The sequence below is a fragment of the Aythya fuligula genome, chromosome 19 (assembly GCF_009819795.1).
Source record: "Aythya fuligula isolate bAytFul2 chromosome 19, bAytFul2.pri, whole genome shotgun sequence".
Taxonomy (NCBI): domain Eukaryota; kingdom Metazoa; phylum Chordata; class Aves; order Anseriformes; family Anatidae; genus Aythya; species Aythya fuligula.
This window is the reverse complement of record NC_045577.1, coordinates 4,482,866-4,498,613: the sequence shown is the minus strand read 5'-3', so window position 1 is coordinate 4,498,613 and position 15,748 is coordinate 4,482,866. Positions and strand designations below refer to the sequence as shown.

Genomic DNA, 15,748 nt, shown 5'->3' with positions numbered 1-15,748 from the left:
CAACCCGGCGCCGTCCCCGGCTGCATGAGGAGCGCGGTGCGAGAGAGGAGGAAGCTTGCGGCAGCCAAGAGGCGGAGGCACCGATCCTGCTCCTCTCACCCCCCCCCCCCCCCCGGGTACACAGCGGAGAAGGCGAAGAGAGAAAAAAAAAATAATCCATCGCTGAAGAGCCTCCCCCCCCACCCCTTTTCCTCCCTCCCTCCCCCCCTCCCTCCCCAGCCACCCGCCCCTCTCCCGGCGCTCCTCGCCCCCGCAGCGGTGAGCCCGGCAGCTCGCCGGGGGCTCGGCGGGATGCTGGGGGGGCGCCCCCGGCCCGCAGCACCCCCCCGTGTGCGGGGCAGCCCCGGCGGCAGCCCCTGAGCCCCGCAGGCTGAGCCCGCAGCAGCAGCAGCAGCAGGAGGAGGAGGAGGAGGAGGAAGGTCGGACACCCCTGCGGACGCCGCTCGCCCAGGAGGAGAAGGAGAAGGAGGAGGAGGAGGAGGAGGAAGGCCGGACCCCCCCCCCCTCCCCGGGATGTCACGGGAGGCGATTGTGCAGCGCTGAGCGGCCCCAGGGCGGGGGCAGCGGGGGGGGCTCGCCGCCGCCTCCTGCCCCGCCGCACAGCCCCGCCGAGCGCCGCCGGGATTTATGGTGCCGGCTATTTCTAAGGGGGAAGGAATTAACCAAAAAAAAAAAAAAAAGAAAAAAAAAAAAAAAGGAGGAGAGGGAAAAGAACCGACCCGAAGCCCTGACAGCGCTGGTGGAGGAGCTTCCAAAATCGAAGATCGGGCTACTTTTTTTTTTTTTTTTTTTTTTTTTTGCATTTTCCACCCGTCGCTTTTTTTTTTTTTTTCTGTTATTATTGTAATTTTGTGCGAAAGGAAGTTGTGAACAACTGCAAGTCAGGAAGTGGAAATCCACACCGGTTGTGACAAGCTGGGGCTAAAAACTATTTCATTATTTATATAGATGTGTCTATCAACATTCTGCTTTTCATCCAAAGAATAAAGGGAAATACCGGCCAGTCCTATGTCTGACGGGGAATGACAGACCGCATCTGAGAAAAGGAAGGACTAAACATACCATCTAAGAACAACACCGTTATTTATTGAACTCGAGAGACTTTTCTTTTTTTCTTTTTTAACCCAAAGACTGTTTGAGTGAACGATTTAAAGGGTCATTAAAAGGGAAAAAAAAATAATTAAAGGCCCTTTTGCTTCTGAAGTGCAGCTAACCTCAAAATAGGAGCAGTGCTTGTAAGACAGATACTCAAATTAAGGCTTTACATGATGAATTTTCTATCCTATGGATATCGGTTCTGAGATTACAACCCAAGAAGATCTGTAATTGATCTAGCACCAGATAATTTCAATGCCTAATATTCCCCAGGATTGCTGGAGTACCCTAGGAGCTGCGTTGGACTGTATTCAGGGTATGCCATGGGCTGTATTCAGAGTATTAGCTGCAAATCCAAAGTTTTCCGGGAAAGTATTTCAGTGATTGAAGTCAAAGCCTCCATCGATCCCATTCCCACCAGCATCGACGAGTCCTCCAGCGTGGTCCTGCGCTACCGGACCCCTCACTTCCGAGCCTCTGCGCAAGTGTTGGTGCCCCCCATCCCCAAGAAGGAGACCTGGATCGTGGGCTGGATCCAGGCGTGCAGCCACATGGAATTTTACAATCACTACGGGGAGCAGGGCATGTAAGTATTTCCAGAGCGCGTGCGGGGGCATTTGCCTAAGGGGAAGGAAGAGCAGGAGAGCCACGGCCTGGCTGGGGAGCGCTGGGTTAAGCCAAAGTCAATAACCCAGTTGGTTTGATATTAAAAGCCAGCTCTTCTGAAACTTAACAGGACTTTCTCCTACGCTAAAAAAAAAAATAATGAGAGCTTGTGCCTGCACCTTTTAAAGCAGTGGGTGTCCTTCTCTTCTAAGGGGAATGTACTCAAGCGCTAACCCCAAAATGTGCTCTGTTGGCGACCCAGAGCAGCACCATATTTCCCAAAAGCTTTTGAGCAGCGCTGGGGGGGGCTGAAATCCCAGGTCTGCGATCCGAGGTCTCCCTCAACCCTGCGAAGGGCACCCCCGCTCTGAAACACCCTTGGCACGAGGAGGGGGGGTCCTGAGTGCCGGCTCCTCTCCTCTGCATCCCTCCCCGGCTCATACTGCGCATTGACGAGCCCCAGGGAAGCCCGGAGGCTGACACTTGTGGCACGCCGTGCTGCTGCTGCAGTGTGCCATCAGCGGCCAGCGCCACAGCCCCCAGCTCTGGCAGCGCACGTTGACAGCGCAGGAGGAATCCTGCTCGCTTCGGGGAGCCTGCATGGAGAGAGCAAAGGGGATTTAACCCCCCTGATGATTTAACCCTTGGAGGAGGGTCAAAATTTTACGTGAGCCTCATTTTGGATAATGTAAGAGGGAGAATGTGCACGTCTAGGTAAGGTAGGAGGAAAGTAGGGGCTGTTTGCACTCCAAACCCCCCCGTGTTGCCGGTCAGACAGTCATAGCGAGGCAAGAATGAGTCAAATTAAAATGTCACCTCCCTGCTGTGAGGAGTCCTCCCCCCCCCCCTCCCCCCGGTACTGCTCCCCCGCTGGTTTGCTCACCAACCGTCCTTGCAGGCTTTGGCCCACGGTTACACCGGCAGCAGCCGCTCGCCAAATGCCTGCACAGAGCAGCGATTCTGCAGCTCACGGTGCCAGGCAGCCTGCGGGTGCAGCAGGGACCTGCCTGGCCCCACAGCACCCTGCCTGCAGTGGGGTCACTGGCCGGAGGCCCCGATGCTGCCCAGCCTCCTCGGGGAGCACGGAGGAAGGATGCAGAGGCCGGGTTTAAGCAGCCCTCCTGGCTGCTAATCCCCAGGGCGCTGCGGGAGGGGGATGCTGGCTCGGCCGCTCACGAGTCGTTCACATAAAAAATAGAGGAATAGGGAGGGCTGAGAGAGGGTGGGAATGCGGAGGGCTAGGGAGCAGGGCAAACTCGGACGTGGTGCAGTGCCTTCCTGGAGGCCTGAGCATCTGCTCTGCGTGCGCATCCCAGCCCTCGCCTGCCTTCTGCCTGCAAGCCCAGATGCAGGCAGAGGTTCAGCAGCTCAGGCACGGAGCAGATGCGTGTTGGAAGATGCAGGCCGTGGGGAAGGGCACGCCAAGGAGCAGCTATAAGCCACAGACTGTTCCCACCCCATCCCTGCATCCTCTCCCTGCTCAAGCAGAAAGTGCCTCGAGATGCAAAGTCCAGCACCTGGCAAAAGCAGGAGCAGTAAGGGAGCAGAGGAGCTTACCTTGATGCTAGAAGTACTTACAACAGGCCTGAGATCTGTAGGCTTTTTGGCTCCAAAACCATCTTCAGCAAGGACAATTTGTTGCTCAGATGTTCCCAGTTCCAGGCCTTCAGGATTTGCATGTGTAATTCTCGGGCTCATTTAGAAATCCTGCCTTCAGCAAGCAGCTGCAAGGAAAACAGAAAAGTCCGGTGTGTATAAATACAGCTCACATCCACTGGAATAAGGAGGGCAGGGCAGAGAGCTATTTAGACAGTGCTGCTGTGGATTGCAACCCCAGGCATGTTGCTTTACTTCTCTGCACCCAAGTTTCCCTATTTTTAAGGGAGGATTTGGTACAGTCTTCCCTTGCTGGAATGCTTTGAGAGCCATAGACAAAAGTTTCAGCTAAAAGCTGTAAACAGGTAGTCAGAATTAAACACTGCAGATGTGTAGGAGAGCCATTATCCAGAAAGTCGTGGAAGCAGAAAGATTTCTCCCTGGGAGGTTCAGGCACATTTCGCTGATACCGAAGAGCTGCCCAGCCCCAATTCAGGATTGGCCTGCTCCTCCACCCGGCTTCTTTACATGTGTCACCATCGGAAAGCTGTAAATAAAGGTGACTGGGAAGAAAGGCCTCTTTCAATGCCATCGAAACATACTCTTGGGAGACCTCTATAGAGCCAGGGACAGGACACAAACCTGTCTGAAAGGGTGGGCCTTCAGCTGATGCAAGTCAAGATAATTCCACTGACCTCCATGGAGCTGCATTGATTTATGCCAACGGACTGCTTGTCCCAGCTTTCCATAATGAAGAGACACCACTGGAACAACCATTTTTTTTTTTATTATTATTATTATTTAAATCACTGTGGTAACAGGTAAACAGAAAACTCCAAATAAATGCCATCAGTTGGTCCACCTGGGCTTCAGTGCTTAGAGCAGGCTTCAGATTCATTTTTCACTCCTGCCCGCTGCAGTTGGTGGCTGTGCACAAGCTGCCCTTACGCTGAGGACAGAAACAGCTGAGAAATACTGGAGCAGATGGAGCTGTGCATAAGACTCATATACGGATGTTAGATACAGAGGGGATAATTTCGACACGCGTTTAAAGCTGCACTGACAATTTTTTGGCTAAATGCAGCGTTTTTAAATGGAAGGAGAGGAAAATAACTAAAGCTCAGCTCACACATAAATGCTGGGGTTATTTTGCCTGTAAGGCAGCATGTGCTGGCAGGAACACGAGCACCCTTGGCAGGAGGAAGTGGAAGCACTCTCTGACCTCTCTCAATGCAGAACTGTGGAAAACCCCCAAGTCCCAGTGCTGCCGTTACTGCTCACCCCGAGCAGGGTTTTACCCTCAGCAGCACCTTCCTCCCCCAGGGAGGCACAACATGGGGCATCAGGATCAGGCCGCAGAGGTCCAGCCCTCATGGGACCAGCAGGACCCAGCTCCGGGCAGCATCTCCTGGGCACCCTGTGGGACCCGCGTCAGCGTTGGGGACGGCATCACCCAGTCGTGCTTCTTCATCTCCATGGAGACGTGCGAGGAGCAGCGCAGATGGTGATATGCAAAACAGAGCGAGAAATAAATCAGAGTTTGAATGCAATCAGCTGAGAATCTTGGGAAGTTTCAGGTAGATTTGCTCCCCCGGCAGGCTCACCAGGACGGCTGGGCAGCACCGCATCGTCGCTGCAGCTTAACGGGCATCTCTCTCCTGCGAGATTAAATCTTCCGTGCCCTGCAGCAGAGAGACAATGAACTCGAGAAAGCAACTTGTCAAAAGAATAGAGCCCTGGTCCTTGGAAGGGAAAACAGCCAAAAAAGGATTCACCAAAAAAATGATTTAAAAATTGGTTGCATTGCCCAGCTGAGGACAAATCACTGTAGCTGCCCCTCCAGAGGGGCTGAGGGAAAGGCTTTGCTGCCCTTACGTGGCCTGTGGCTCTAACCCCATCTAAAGAGGTTGTCCAGCCCCAACATGAGCCCGCTCAGCTAAACCAGCAGCAATCCCTCCCGGTTGCTTAGTGTCAGGTCTCTGGAGTTTTACTACCTGCACCCTGGTTCGGGAGGCACACGGCTGGAGGACAGGCTGGCGAGACCGCGACCACATCTAAAATTTCTTTCCTGTTCTCCACCGTAACCCTGGCTGGAATTGCTTGACGTGCCAGAGTAGGTGAGAGAGACACTGTAAAGGACAAGTTCAAATTAAGCAGCTCTGAATATCAGGTTTTCCTCCTTTCAGCCAGTCACCAACCCTGACACAGAGAGGCAGGGAGTCAGGGGAGCGATGGCTCTGCCTGCACCAAGCAAGGGCTGCATCCAAGGAGGGCTTTGTAAGTCAGGGAGCTGGTGGAAAGGAAAGGCACGAGAAAGCACGAGGTTCTCCAAGCTCATCTGCCCTGTGACTGATTAGGAGCTGGCTTTGAGGCGCAGGGGCTGAGGCTGCACGGGTGCCTGATGCCTGCCTGGATGGGTTAGCTCGCTGCACCCACGTGGATGCATGGAGCCAGAGGCTGCCGTGCCTGGGGCTGCTGCCACTGCACAAGACACTGACTCCCCCAGCACGTGCTGGGGGCTTGGATTCTCGTAGCAGAATAGGAAGAAATGTAATTGAACGGGAAGCAGGGGGGTAAAGCTGCCTAAAGCAGCACGGCTATCAGCAGCAGGGCTGCTGTTGGGCCATGAGAAATAGCTCAAACGCCCTCCTCCTGGTAGCAAGAGGACATTTGTCAGCGGAAATGCTCTGGTCTCTGGTGATGCTCGTGCTGACTGAAGGTTTCAGAGCGGCAGGAACAAGCTCGTCACTATCACAAGCTGGAATCTACCGCTTTTGGAGCTGCTCAGCCCTAGTGAGCCGATGAAACCAGATAGGTGGGTGCCTTCTCCTGCCTGCTCCCTGCTATTGTCAGCAAAGTGTTTACTGGGCACTTTCTGGCCTTTCCTTGGCTCGACACCATCACAGAAAGATGCTGATGCAGCCAGAGATCCTTCCATAGCGTTCTTCCCAAAGCCAGCCAGAGGCCGGCTGCTGGCACATTACTTAACACAGATGAGCCCTGCAAGGGAAGGCTACTGCCACAGCAGGCAAGGGGCAGCCACCAGCAGCCCTCATGCAGCCTCTCCTTTTGGTCCAGTCACAGGATCCTCACAAGGCCCCACTTCTTTCTTTCCTTGTTACTAAGCGCTGCACATAAGTGTGATGGCTTTGAAACCTCAGGGTTAACCGCAGTCACTCAAATTAGGCCCAGAGCACTGCTCAAAGCAAGGCAGGCCGGCTTCCTCCTCCTGCTCCCTGCCCACGCCGTGTCTGAGGCAGAGCAGGCACTGAGGCCACGCCGAGCACAGCCTCTGGGGCTCTGACAGGGAGGTTTTGTTTGAGGCTGGACCATGTCGGTTCTTCAAGTGGCCTCCTGCCCCTGCCTGCTGAGCCCAGCCCGGCCCTACTCCCCCTCCTTGATCCTGTGTGGACCCTGAGCAGGGCCTGCAGCCTGGATGTGCTCGCAGGGAGTGGAGATGGAGGCAGGAAGCTCCAGGAGGATCCCCAGCTTTTAAAGCAGCCTCTAGTGGCTGTCCTGCCCTTCTTTCGCCTGCCCAGGAAGCAGCCCAGGCTGGGGGGATCAGCCCCTCGCAGCCTGCTTTGGCACGGCCACATCCACGCAGCCTCCATCTCCGCACCTTCACACCACATCTGTCACTTACGTGAGCCTCCAGGAAATTGTCACATCTCATCCCCGGGCCGCAGTCAAGCTGAGAATCAGGCCTGTGGAAAAGGACCCTAAAAGGTCTGCTGTAAGCAGAGAAAGAGCCCCTGAAATGTTTCAGGGATGAGGCTGCATGGCAGGGACCAGCTCAGTGGCCAATGCCCTCTGGTTCATCTTCCCCGGGACAGCTGAGTCCATCCAGAGCCCCACCAGCTCTTCCCTCCCCAGGTCTCTTTGCAGAGGGGTGCAGCGAGCCTGGAGAGCTCTGATTTGGAGGGGAGCCTGTGAGCATCCCCCAGCTGGAGCAGGGCTCCTGGCAGGGCAGCTCGGGGATCTCCTTCTGGCTGCTTTGGGTACGCATTTTCTTCCAGGGAAAGGACTCCCTCTGCCTGCTGGCTGCAGGTTCGGGTGCAGAAGGCTGCAGCAGTCCAGTGCCGTAGTGGGCAGCTCTGATCCCACAGCTCTGATCCCGCAGCCTCACATCCTGCAGCCTCACACCCCAGCCCGGCACCTGCTGCAGCCTCAGCCCAACACCTGCCCTGGCACCCACAGGAGACTTTTGCAGGAGCCCACACTCCCATGAAAAAATCCATGAAATAAATCCTGCGAGGTGTCTTCCAGCTACAGCCAGATGCTTAGAGCTGACGAGCGAACGAGCCAGTGATTACAAACACGCAGGCACTTCACGGTCATTAACTAATTAACAACCAGCCTTTCGAGATGGCCACATTAGTGCCAGGCGGTGGAGAGGAGCAGCTCATCCCACGCCACCCTGCACAGACCAGGGGAGCAATACACTTTCCCTGTCCCTCAACCAGCTCCAACCAAGGGCTGTTTTAAGCTGCAACACTGTGCTCTGGGTGAAGGCCATGACAAGCACCCTGGTGAACTCCGATGCAGCCCCCCCATCTCCCTCCCAAAACCCAGCATCTCAGCACAAATCCTGGAGCCTGAGCACCACAGCAGGGACAAGGGAAGATGCCAGCAGGGAAGCTGTTGTGCCGTGTCCCCTTTCCCAGCCCCAGCAGCAGGACGCTCCCCGTGCCACCCATCTGCGGGGCCTGGCAGGAGCTGGAGGTGGCCGGGGTGAATTTGAGCCACAGGGCCAGCCTGAGTCATAAAAAAAAGGTCTTCAAATTACCAGCACGTGGGCCATGGTCGCGCTGTTTTGGTGCCATTAGAATTACAGAATCAGAGAATATCCCAAGTTGGAAGGGACCCATAAGGATCTTCGAGTCCAACTCCTGGCACCACACAGGTCTACCCCAAAATTCAGACCATTAGGCTGCGAGTATCTACCCCTTTTTTCTAGCTCAGACATTTACTTCTCCTTGGCCATTTAAACATTAGATTGGAAGTCAGTAAAAAACAAAACAGTTCTGTACCAGCTCTGTAAGGTGACAGAGGACTGTTCTCACTTTACTTTCTTGCTAGAAAGTCTGACCTTTCTGCCAGCCTCGCAAGCACAGAGCAGGACGACCAGCGAGGGGCCGGGGCAGCCTTACAGCCAGCTGCCCTCTGTTTCTCTGATTACCGTAACTTCATCCCAGCCCCGCGCACAGCCTTTGAACCGGGCTCCTGCCAGGGCTGCAGAGGGATGGGTTACACTGCCAGCGCCACACGGACAGCAGGAAGGGCCAGCGGCTCACCCAGAAAGATAAGAAGTGTTTTACCAGCCGGGGCTCAAGGAAAGTCAGAGCTGAAAGGGGAAACGGGAGCCCTTGGGGCGGGAGGTAGCAAGGAGCAGGGACGCTTTATGGTCATGCTGAGTCCTCAAGAACAATCTTAGTTCAGAGCTTAGCTCAGCTCCCCTGTCCCTTAACCCAGAGCCCACCAGCTCTGCCCCCAGACAAGGACCTGAGGGGGATCCCTGTAGTGCTGGGCTTTCTAGGGGCTGTGGCTCCCCAAAAACCTCCCCCTGCAGCCTCCCTCAGACACCAGCATGTCCCCAGCTGTTGCCAGTCCCTGCAAGGAGCTCATGGTCCTGTAGGGTCAGACTTTCACCATCAGCCCTGGAAATCTGCAAACACCCTTTTAATGGCAGGGAAGAGCTCTGCCTGCAGGGAGGGCAGAAATTCCAGTAAAAGTTGAAGGGGGAGCGCATTCACAACTACTTCCTCTCCTTCCTTGAAGCCTCACGTGTTTCTAAAGCAATTAATTAATGCATTATCCATAACTCGTTGTTGATGATTGATGGCAGGTCAAGTTGGGAGCTTCCAGACCTACTGGACGGTAAAATCCAGGCCATCAGCGACTCAGACGGAGTGAACTACCCCTGGTATGGGAACACGACAGAAACCTGCACCATCGTGGGGCCCACAAAGAAAGAGTCCAAGTTCAACATCAGCATGAACGACAACTTCTACCCAAGCGTGACGTGGGCCGTGCCCGTCAGCGAGAGCAACGTGGCCAAGCTCACGAGCATTCACCGGGATCAGAGCTTCACCACCTGGCTGGTTGCCACCAACACAGCCACCAACGAGATGGTGACCTTGCAGACTATCAAATGGCGCATGAGGCTGGGCATAGAGGTAAACCCCAGCAGACCCCTGGGGCAGCGTGCCAAGCTGCAGGAGCCCTCTGCTCAAGAGCAGCCCCAGGTCCTTAGCAAGAATGAGCCAATACCACCCAGTGCCCTTGTCAAACCCAATGCCAATGATGCTCAGGTACTCATGTGGAGGCCAAAGGATGGACCACCGCTTGTGGTGATACCTCCGAAACACCGATAATAAAAACCTGGCGTCCCGGCACCAGAAGGGAGAACAAACAAACAAACACAGAAACAAAGCAAAACAATCACTTAGGTATTAGAATAACACGTGTAATCTGAGCAAAATCAAAATGCACTTTTTAGTCATTCAACAAATGCAACCATTCTACCTTCTCCCATTGGGACGGATTTCACTGTGCTAAAGCTAAAGAGGAGACCTTGAACTGGGGTCTGTCTCATCACTGGATTCCTAAGGGAAGAAACTAACACTGATGTCTATCCGTAGAGCTTTCTTTTTTTTCTTCCCTACTTTAGTTACTGTTTGAACTTCAGTCTCATTAGCTTGTCCAGACTGCCCAGAACAATAAGAACATTTTATTTGGGATTTTAAGAATCTTTTTTTTTTTTTTCTTTTTCATTTTGGTTGAGAACGAAACAAGTTCCTGGAGCAAAAAGTTGACTATTTAAGATAGGGATTTATTTTTTTTAAGCTGTAAGGTTCTGAGTTGCAAATCCAAGTCATGCGGCCTTATGTAGACTTTGCTTTGCATTGCCAAACTTTTGCCTTAAAGCTATGTTTGAAAAAAACAAACAAAAAAATTATCACCAGGCAGAATGTCCTTTCTACAGAATTTTTGGGGAAAAAGTTTTGGAGCAAGGAATAGATTGTGAGCATGTCACAGGCTGATGAAAAGGGCACAAAGCGTGATCAAAAGAGAAATAAATCTTCCTGGTTTTAAAACATGGAACAAGGAAGCATGGAAGTAATCCCAGTTTCAAAGCAATGCAAATAAACCTGCTGTAGAATGGCTTTTGAGTGGGAGCTGCTAGGCCATCTCCTGCTTCGCGGAAGGGATAGGGAGCAAGCTCGCACCGCTTGCGCTTTCTGTTCCCAGTCTCCCATCGGCATTACAACGTGGGATAATCTCACAGGCAAGGCCCACAGCTGGAATCGTGGCCACAAGGGGAGAGGGGGATGCTCGGCCCGGCTAGCCCACGGGCCTGCTGCCGCCTGACTCGGCACAGGTGGTGGTCGGGTGAGGTGCTGCAGCCCTATATTCCCATGAAATCCAAACAATAGTGCTGTAAGAAGAGCAGGGCGTAAAAGGGATCCTTCTGGAGCCACTGGGGAGATGCAAGGGCAGATTTTATCGACCAGGTCTACCCAGCAACAGCCAGAATTCAGGAACGGCCATGTCTAAAACCAACAGGCACCTATTCCTAGCAAACACTATAAGCAAACCTACGAAAAACTCTTCTTCCTACCAGTACAAACCATGCTGGGGTTGGTAGATCATTCTCTTCCAGATGACCTCATGATCTACACGACTTTCAGGAATGGGGCACAGGCAGGACCGCTGGTGGGACCGTACCCACTGGTGGTGGCACAGGGCTCTGCAGTGAAGGAGAAGGCCCGAGGTGGTGCAAGCAGGGAAAGCATGGGGTGTAGATCCTCCAGGAAATAAGGTGCATTTGGAGCAGGAGGCAGGACCGGTAGGTTTTAACAAAGACCGTGTCCAGGTGGCTCCAGAGGTAACCAGAGGCATTGCTCCCGAGGAAGGAGGCGAGGGGAGGCAGCTGGCAGGGGACGGGCACAGCGCACGGGCAGAGGAATTCCACTTCCCCTTCCCTCTGCAGCTCTTTCCACTAAGATAACGTTTCTTCCTCCTAGTCACAAAAGGCCTCAGGAGCTAGGACTGAGGAGAGCTCAGCGCCCAAGATCAGAGCCTGGCCCGGCCTAGCTGGTCCGGACAGGGCTCCTGAAAGGCCTCCCTTCAGAGAGGCACCGATTAGCTGCTATTGCTCCCTTCATCTTCCACACGGGACATTACCAACAAGAAATTCTCCCTCCTTGCTTCTCCAAAGCCATATCATCTACTTGGGCAACAGGTTCAATATCTCCCCTGCCTGGGGAAAGCTTGCCCAGAAGATCTGTCCCCCCCACGGCAGTCTCAAACCAGCAGACAAGGATATGGGGTCCCCGCGACTTACCCCATGCCCAGGGCAGGCCGTCCTCCTTCTCGCACCACTTCCAGAGATGCTCAGCTGCCGAGCTGCCCTCTCCCCCCTCAACGGGGGAGATCTTCACGGTAGGAAGTCCAGCATCACAAGCAGCTTGCAGACAAACGGACTGGATCAAACCCAAATCCACGAGCCAAAGGTTACCTAAATCTAGGCTTCAGGACTATAAAGGATGAGGCTAGGGAGGCTTTGACTTGCACAGTCGTTCTCTCTATTAAACTCCATTTTCTTACACGGATTCAAACCCTAACTACAGCTCCACTGGCACAGCCCTTCGGGACTTGTCTGTATTTTCTCCTAGGCAATACACGCAGAAGAGGACAAAACGGGAGCTGGGGGGGAATAGCTGATAACACTTGCACACATCTTGGCTACTGCTTAGATGCACTCTGGGCAGTCTCGTGGGTGGGAGTAGAAGGGGTATTTATGTCTGGTATTCACTTTGTCTCCAGGTGCTGAGTACTTACAGTTCTCACTGATGTCAGCATGGGTCGAAAAAAGCAGACCCGGTTGTCTTAATTAGCTGCACAAAGGAATTCCAAGGAAAGATTTCTTCTCAGTCACCAAAAATCACATTCAGGGAACACCTACGTCCTTTTCCACTTAGCTTTGTGTTGGACTCAGTCTCTCCCAGTGCGTTAAGTAAATCTGGTTCCTCCTCCTCCTCCCTCTACCTGGTGGACTGGATGCATCCATGCAATTCAATGCTAACCTCCTGGCTAGTTTGTCCTGTTGCACTGAACAGACCCAGCTGAGTAGTAAATATAAAACTCGAATTTCACGTCGGGGTCAGCTTTGCATGGACTTCTCCCCTCCCAAAGAACGCCTTTATCCCGTGCCTAGTTTGAAACGTGCCCCCCACCTCCATTCACACCACCAGACGCAGCACAGAAAAGGGATGCTGCCTGTCTTGAGATTTCATGCTTTGTGATTAAAAGTGATGTCTTTCCAATGCTGCTTCATTGCAAAACTGACGAGGACAGATCGTTTGAATACAAGAGGAACGGTGGCTGGAAGTGACGGGCGCTGTAGACACCGCTGCTCGTGGGGCTGGTTAGGATGGGGACCCAGGGCATCCTGCACCGAGCAGAGGCAAAGCGAGCTCCTGCTCGGGCAGCTTTGATGCAGCCAAGCCAGGGTGTAAGGGGATGCCCTGGGGGGGGGGGTGATGGAGCACCACCACGGGGCACCCTGCACCTGAGACTGCCCCTGCCCAGCGGGGCCGGCAGCCTCACCGCCCCCACCTGCGGCACCCAGCGCCGCTCCTGCTCTCCCCACCTTCCAGCTCCCAACACCCAGGAGCCCAGCAGAGCGAACCAAGGTACTGAGCAGTGGTGGGGAGGGTTAGTTCTGTTCAGCCAGCGCAGCAGAGAGCGAGGCCAGCCCCGGCAGCACCCCAGGGCTGCCCGAGCACCGCGTCCTCCCGGCCATCCTTGCCCTGGTTCGCGGCGCAGCAATAAGAATCGTCCTTGGTCTTGCAGAGATACTGTGAAAACAAAACCACGATGTACCAAGTCTGGACACTTACGGCGATGTAAAAACAAAACCCTGCTTTTATAACAGACAGAAAATAAAAATAAAGTGAAATTTTCAAACGCGTCTGCCTGGTGTCGTTAGGGCGGTGGCTGTTTTTACCCAAGAAGTTCCACCACCTCTGCGCGCACGTTTTCAAGACTGATAAACACCCTGTTTACCAGGAGCACATTTTCTCTCTGTTTCAGCTCTTACGCTGCATCAGATAGAGCGAGGAGGTTTCTGGTTAAAAATACCAGCCAGCATCCTGCATTTTTCATTACCAGGCTGCCGCGTGCCTTGTGATGGAAGGACGGCGCTGCTGTGGTTGGAGCAGCTCCGCGGGCAGACAGCAGCTGAACTTCCACAGCTCAGCTCCCTGCTGCTGCTTGCTTCTTTAGCAGAAGATGAGTGGTAGCTGTGAATGCTGCATCTGCAGAGAGGTGACCTGCCTGGAGTAAGGAGAGCCTGCTACACCCTTCTGAGGTCATAGCCAGCCTTTGTAGCCCCAAAGCCTTTTTGGCACGCTTCTGCCAGCAGCAGCCAAGCTGCTCCCAGCCTGCAAAACGCCAGGGTGCATGTGGGCATGAAACATGAACAGCCATGTGCCCTGCTTGGCGGGGCTACGCCAGCACACGGCGGCGTAACAGGCACGAATACTGCAGGGGAAGGGGGGAAGCAAAGCACAGGGGAGGGCACGGCTCGAGGAAAGGAATTTGCATGGATGGAGCCCACAAAGAAGAGAGGACAGGTTCTGAGTGGGATTCGTTTCCACAGTGGAAACTCTCCAGCCTCATCTGTTGATAGCAGGCTAAATTTAGATGTCCTACTTTCGGAGGGAGGAGGGGGAGAGGGGATCTGAGGCAGTGCACAGCTGCTTTGGGTGACACCCTGAAAACGCCGGGGCACTTATTGTCTGCACGGAGACACTAAAAACCTCCTGGCAGGATCAGGAGAGGGGGAAGGACGTCGGCTGCCAGACCCAGCAGAGCCGGGGTGATGCTGGAATAAATCCCCGCTGCCTGTGCGCTCACAGATGCTGAGGCTCCAGCTGAAGCCGCACCTTTCTAGAGGTTTTACTGCTCGCTTCGTGATTTTCTAACCTTGGTTTGAAGCAGACAGGCAACGGTTCCTCGATTTGCAGAAATACCCTGCTTGCCTCCACCAGCCTTGCCCAGAACTTTTTGCAGGGGACTTCCCTCTGCTGACGCAAATCAGGTTTTGTTTCCTATTTCTTCTATCTCACATCTCGGTAAGCTGTGCACATGCAGCAGCTGCAAACACCAATTTTATTCCTCCCTGTTTTCAAGCTTTAAAGCAAATATTTTTCAGCAACGCACTGACATGGATTGCAGAACCTTGAAATATCCGCTCAGAACCCGTGCTGTGCCATGCGCTGCGTGCACACAATTAAAACAGAGCTCCTCCAACAGCCGGCATCAAGGCTCCTGAGGCTGCCTTTGAAAATTAGCCAAGTGCCCCCAGCAGCCTGGTGGGTGCGGAGCCCTGGCAAACACAGCAGAGCAGCGCTGGAAAGCCAGGTCCAAACTACAACAATCCATAATTTTGGGGCTCCCTCCATTTCCATTCAAAATATATTAGTGGCTTGTTTCACCTCTGACCTTGCTGGTGTCCTAACACCCATTTAAACCCAGCACGTTGGCAGCAGCGAAGCTCCTGGCACCTGCAAAGCAGAGCTGCCCAAGGCAGACCCTTTCCCACCAGCCCAGTTCTTCAAGCACTGCGTGACTCCAGCCCCCTTATCCAAAAGAGGGTGCTTCCAGAAGGATGCTGTGCTTAGGCAGGAGTAAAGAGCACTGAGGGCAGAGCACAGCTCACAGCCCTGAGCTCCTGGTGCCTACTGCAGCAGCTGGGTGCATGAAGAACCCGGTTGTATTATTTGAGGAAGAAGCTGGCTGGCAAGGCACTTGATTCAAATCTCGTTTGCAGGAAGCGTTGCGAGCTCAGCTGCAGGCGCTGGCTGCACAAATTGTGCCCACCCGTGATAAAGGCATGCACAGAGGAGTCCAGGCGTTCCAGCAGGAGCCAGATGTGCTTGCAGAGGAGCTTTGCGACCTCCTGAAAGCTGCAGAAAAACGAGGTGTGGACGGTGTGAGACAGGAAACGCAATGAGTAACCCTGGGGCCCATCAGGGAGCTGAGCCGAAACTGCACGGGCACACGCAGGTGTGCAGAGGGGAAAACCACGGCGAGATGTCCACGCTCACCCCACAGCAGGGAACATTCAGTTTTTTCTCAATGGCTCCAAGTCCCTGGGGCCTTCCTTCTCCCTGGAATTGCTCCAGAGACCTCTCCAGTGCCCGTGCGAGTTGGAAAAATCTCGTAGGGGGACATGAGGAGGACCAGAGGGCTCCTCTCCCTGCTGGAGGAGGGCTGCTCAGCCCTGCCGAGCTGCTGTTGCCTCATCCCAGCCCCTGGGGCTCAACGTGACATTTATTTAGGAACAAACTCCCTCAGCGCCACCAAACGCTGCCGTGCCCAAGCCTCGTGCAGGGTTATTTTCCCTTGCATGAAATGCTGAAAGCGATGCACAAGGGCAGGC

At 54.1% G+C, this 15,748-nt stretch overlaps 1 protein-coding gene across 1 annotated transcript; it reads left to right on the top strand.

The window, feature by feature from the left end:
• Window positions 1–1,348: 1,348 nt before the first annotated feature.
• Window positions 1,349–10,244, top strand: FAM78A (family with sequence similarity 78 member A). Its single transcript, XM_032200408.1, has 2 exons — window positions 1,349–1,681; window positions 9,143–10,244. Exons 1-2 carry the CDS (start codon window positions 1,419–1,421, stop codon window positions 9,669–9,671), a joined length of 792 nt encoding a protein of 263 aa, XP_032056299.1. The 5' UTR covers window positions 1,349–1,418; the 3' UTR covers window positions 9,672–10,244.
• Window positions 10,245–15,748: the final 5,504 nt, after the last annotated feature.

Bases quoted from the DNA above. Each gene is read 5' to 3' on its own strand.
- FAM78A (XM_032200408.1), top strand. From the start codon at position 1,419: ATGGGCTGTATTCAGAGTATTAGCTGCAAATCCAAAGTTTTCCGGGAA. The intron at 1,682-9,142 runs GTAAGTATTTCC...GATTGATGGCAG, and splicing joins CACTACGGGGAGCAGGGCAT to GTCAAGTTGGGAGCTTCCAG.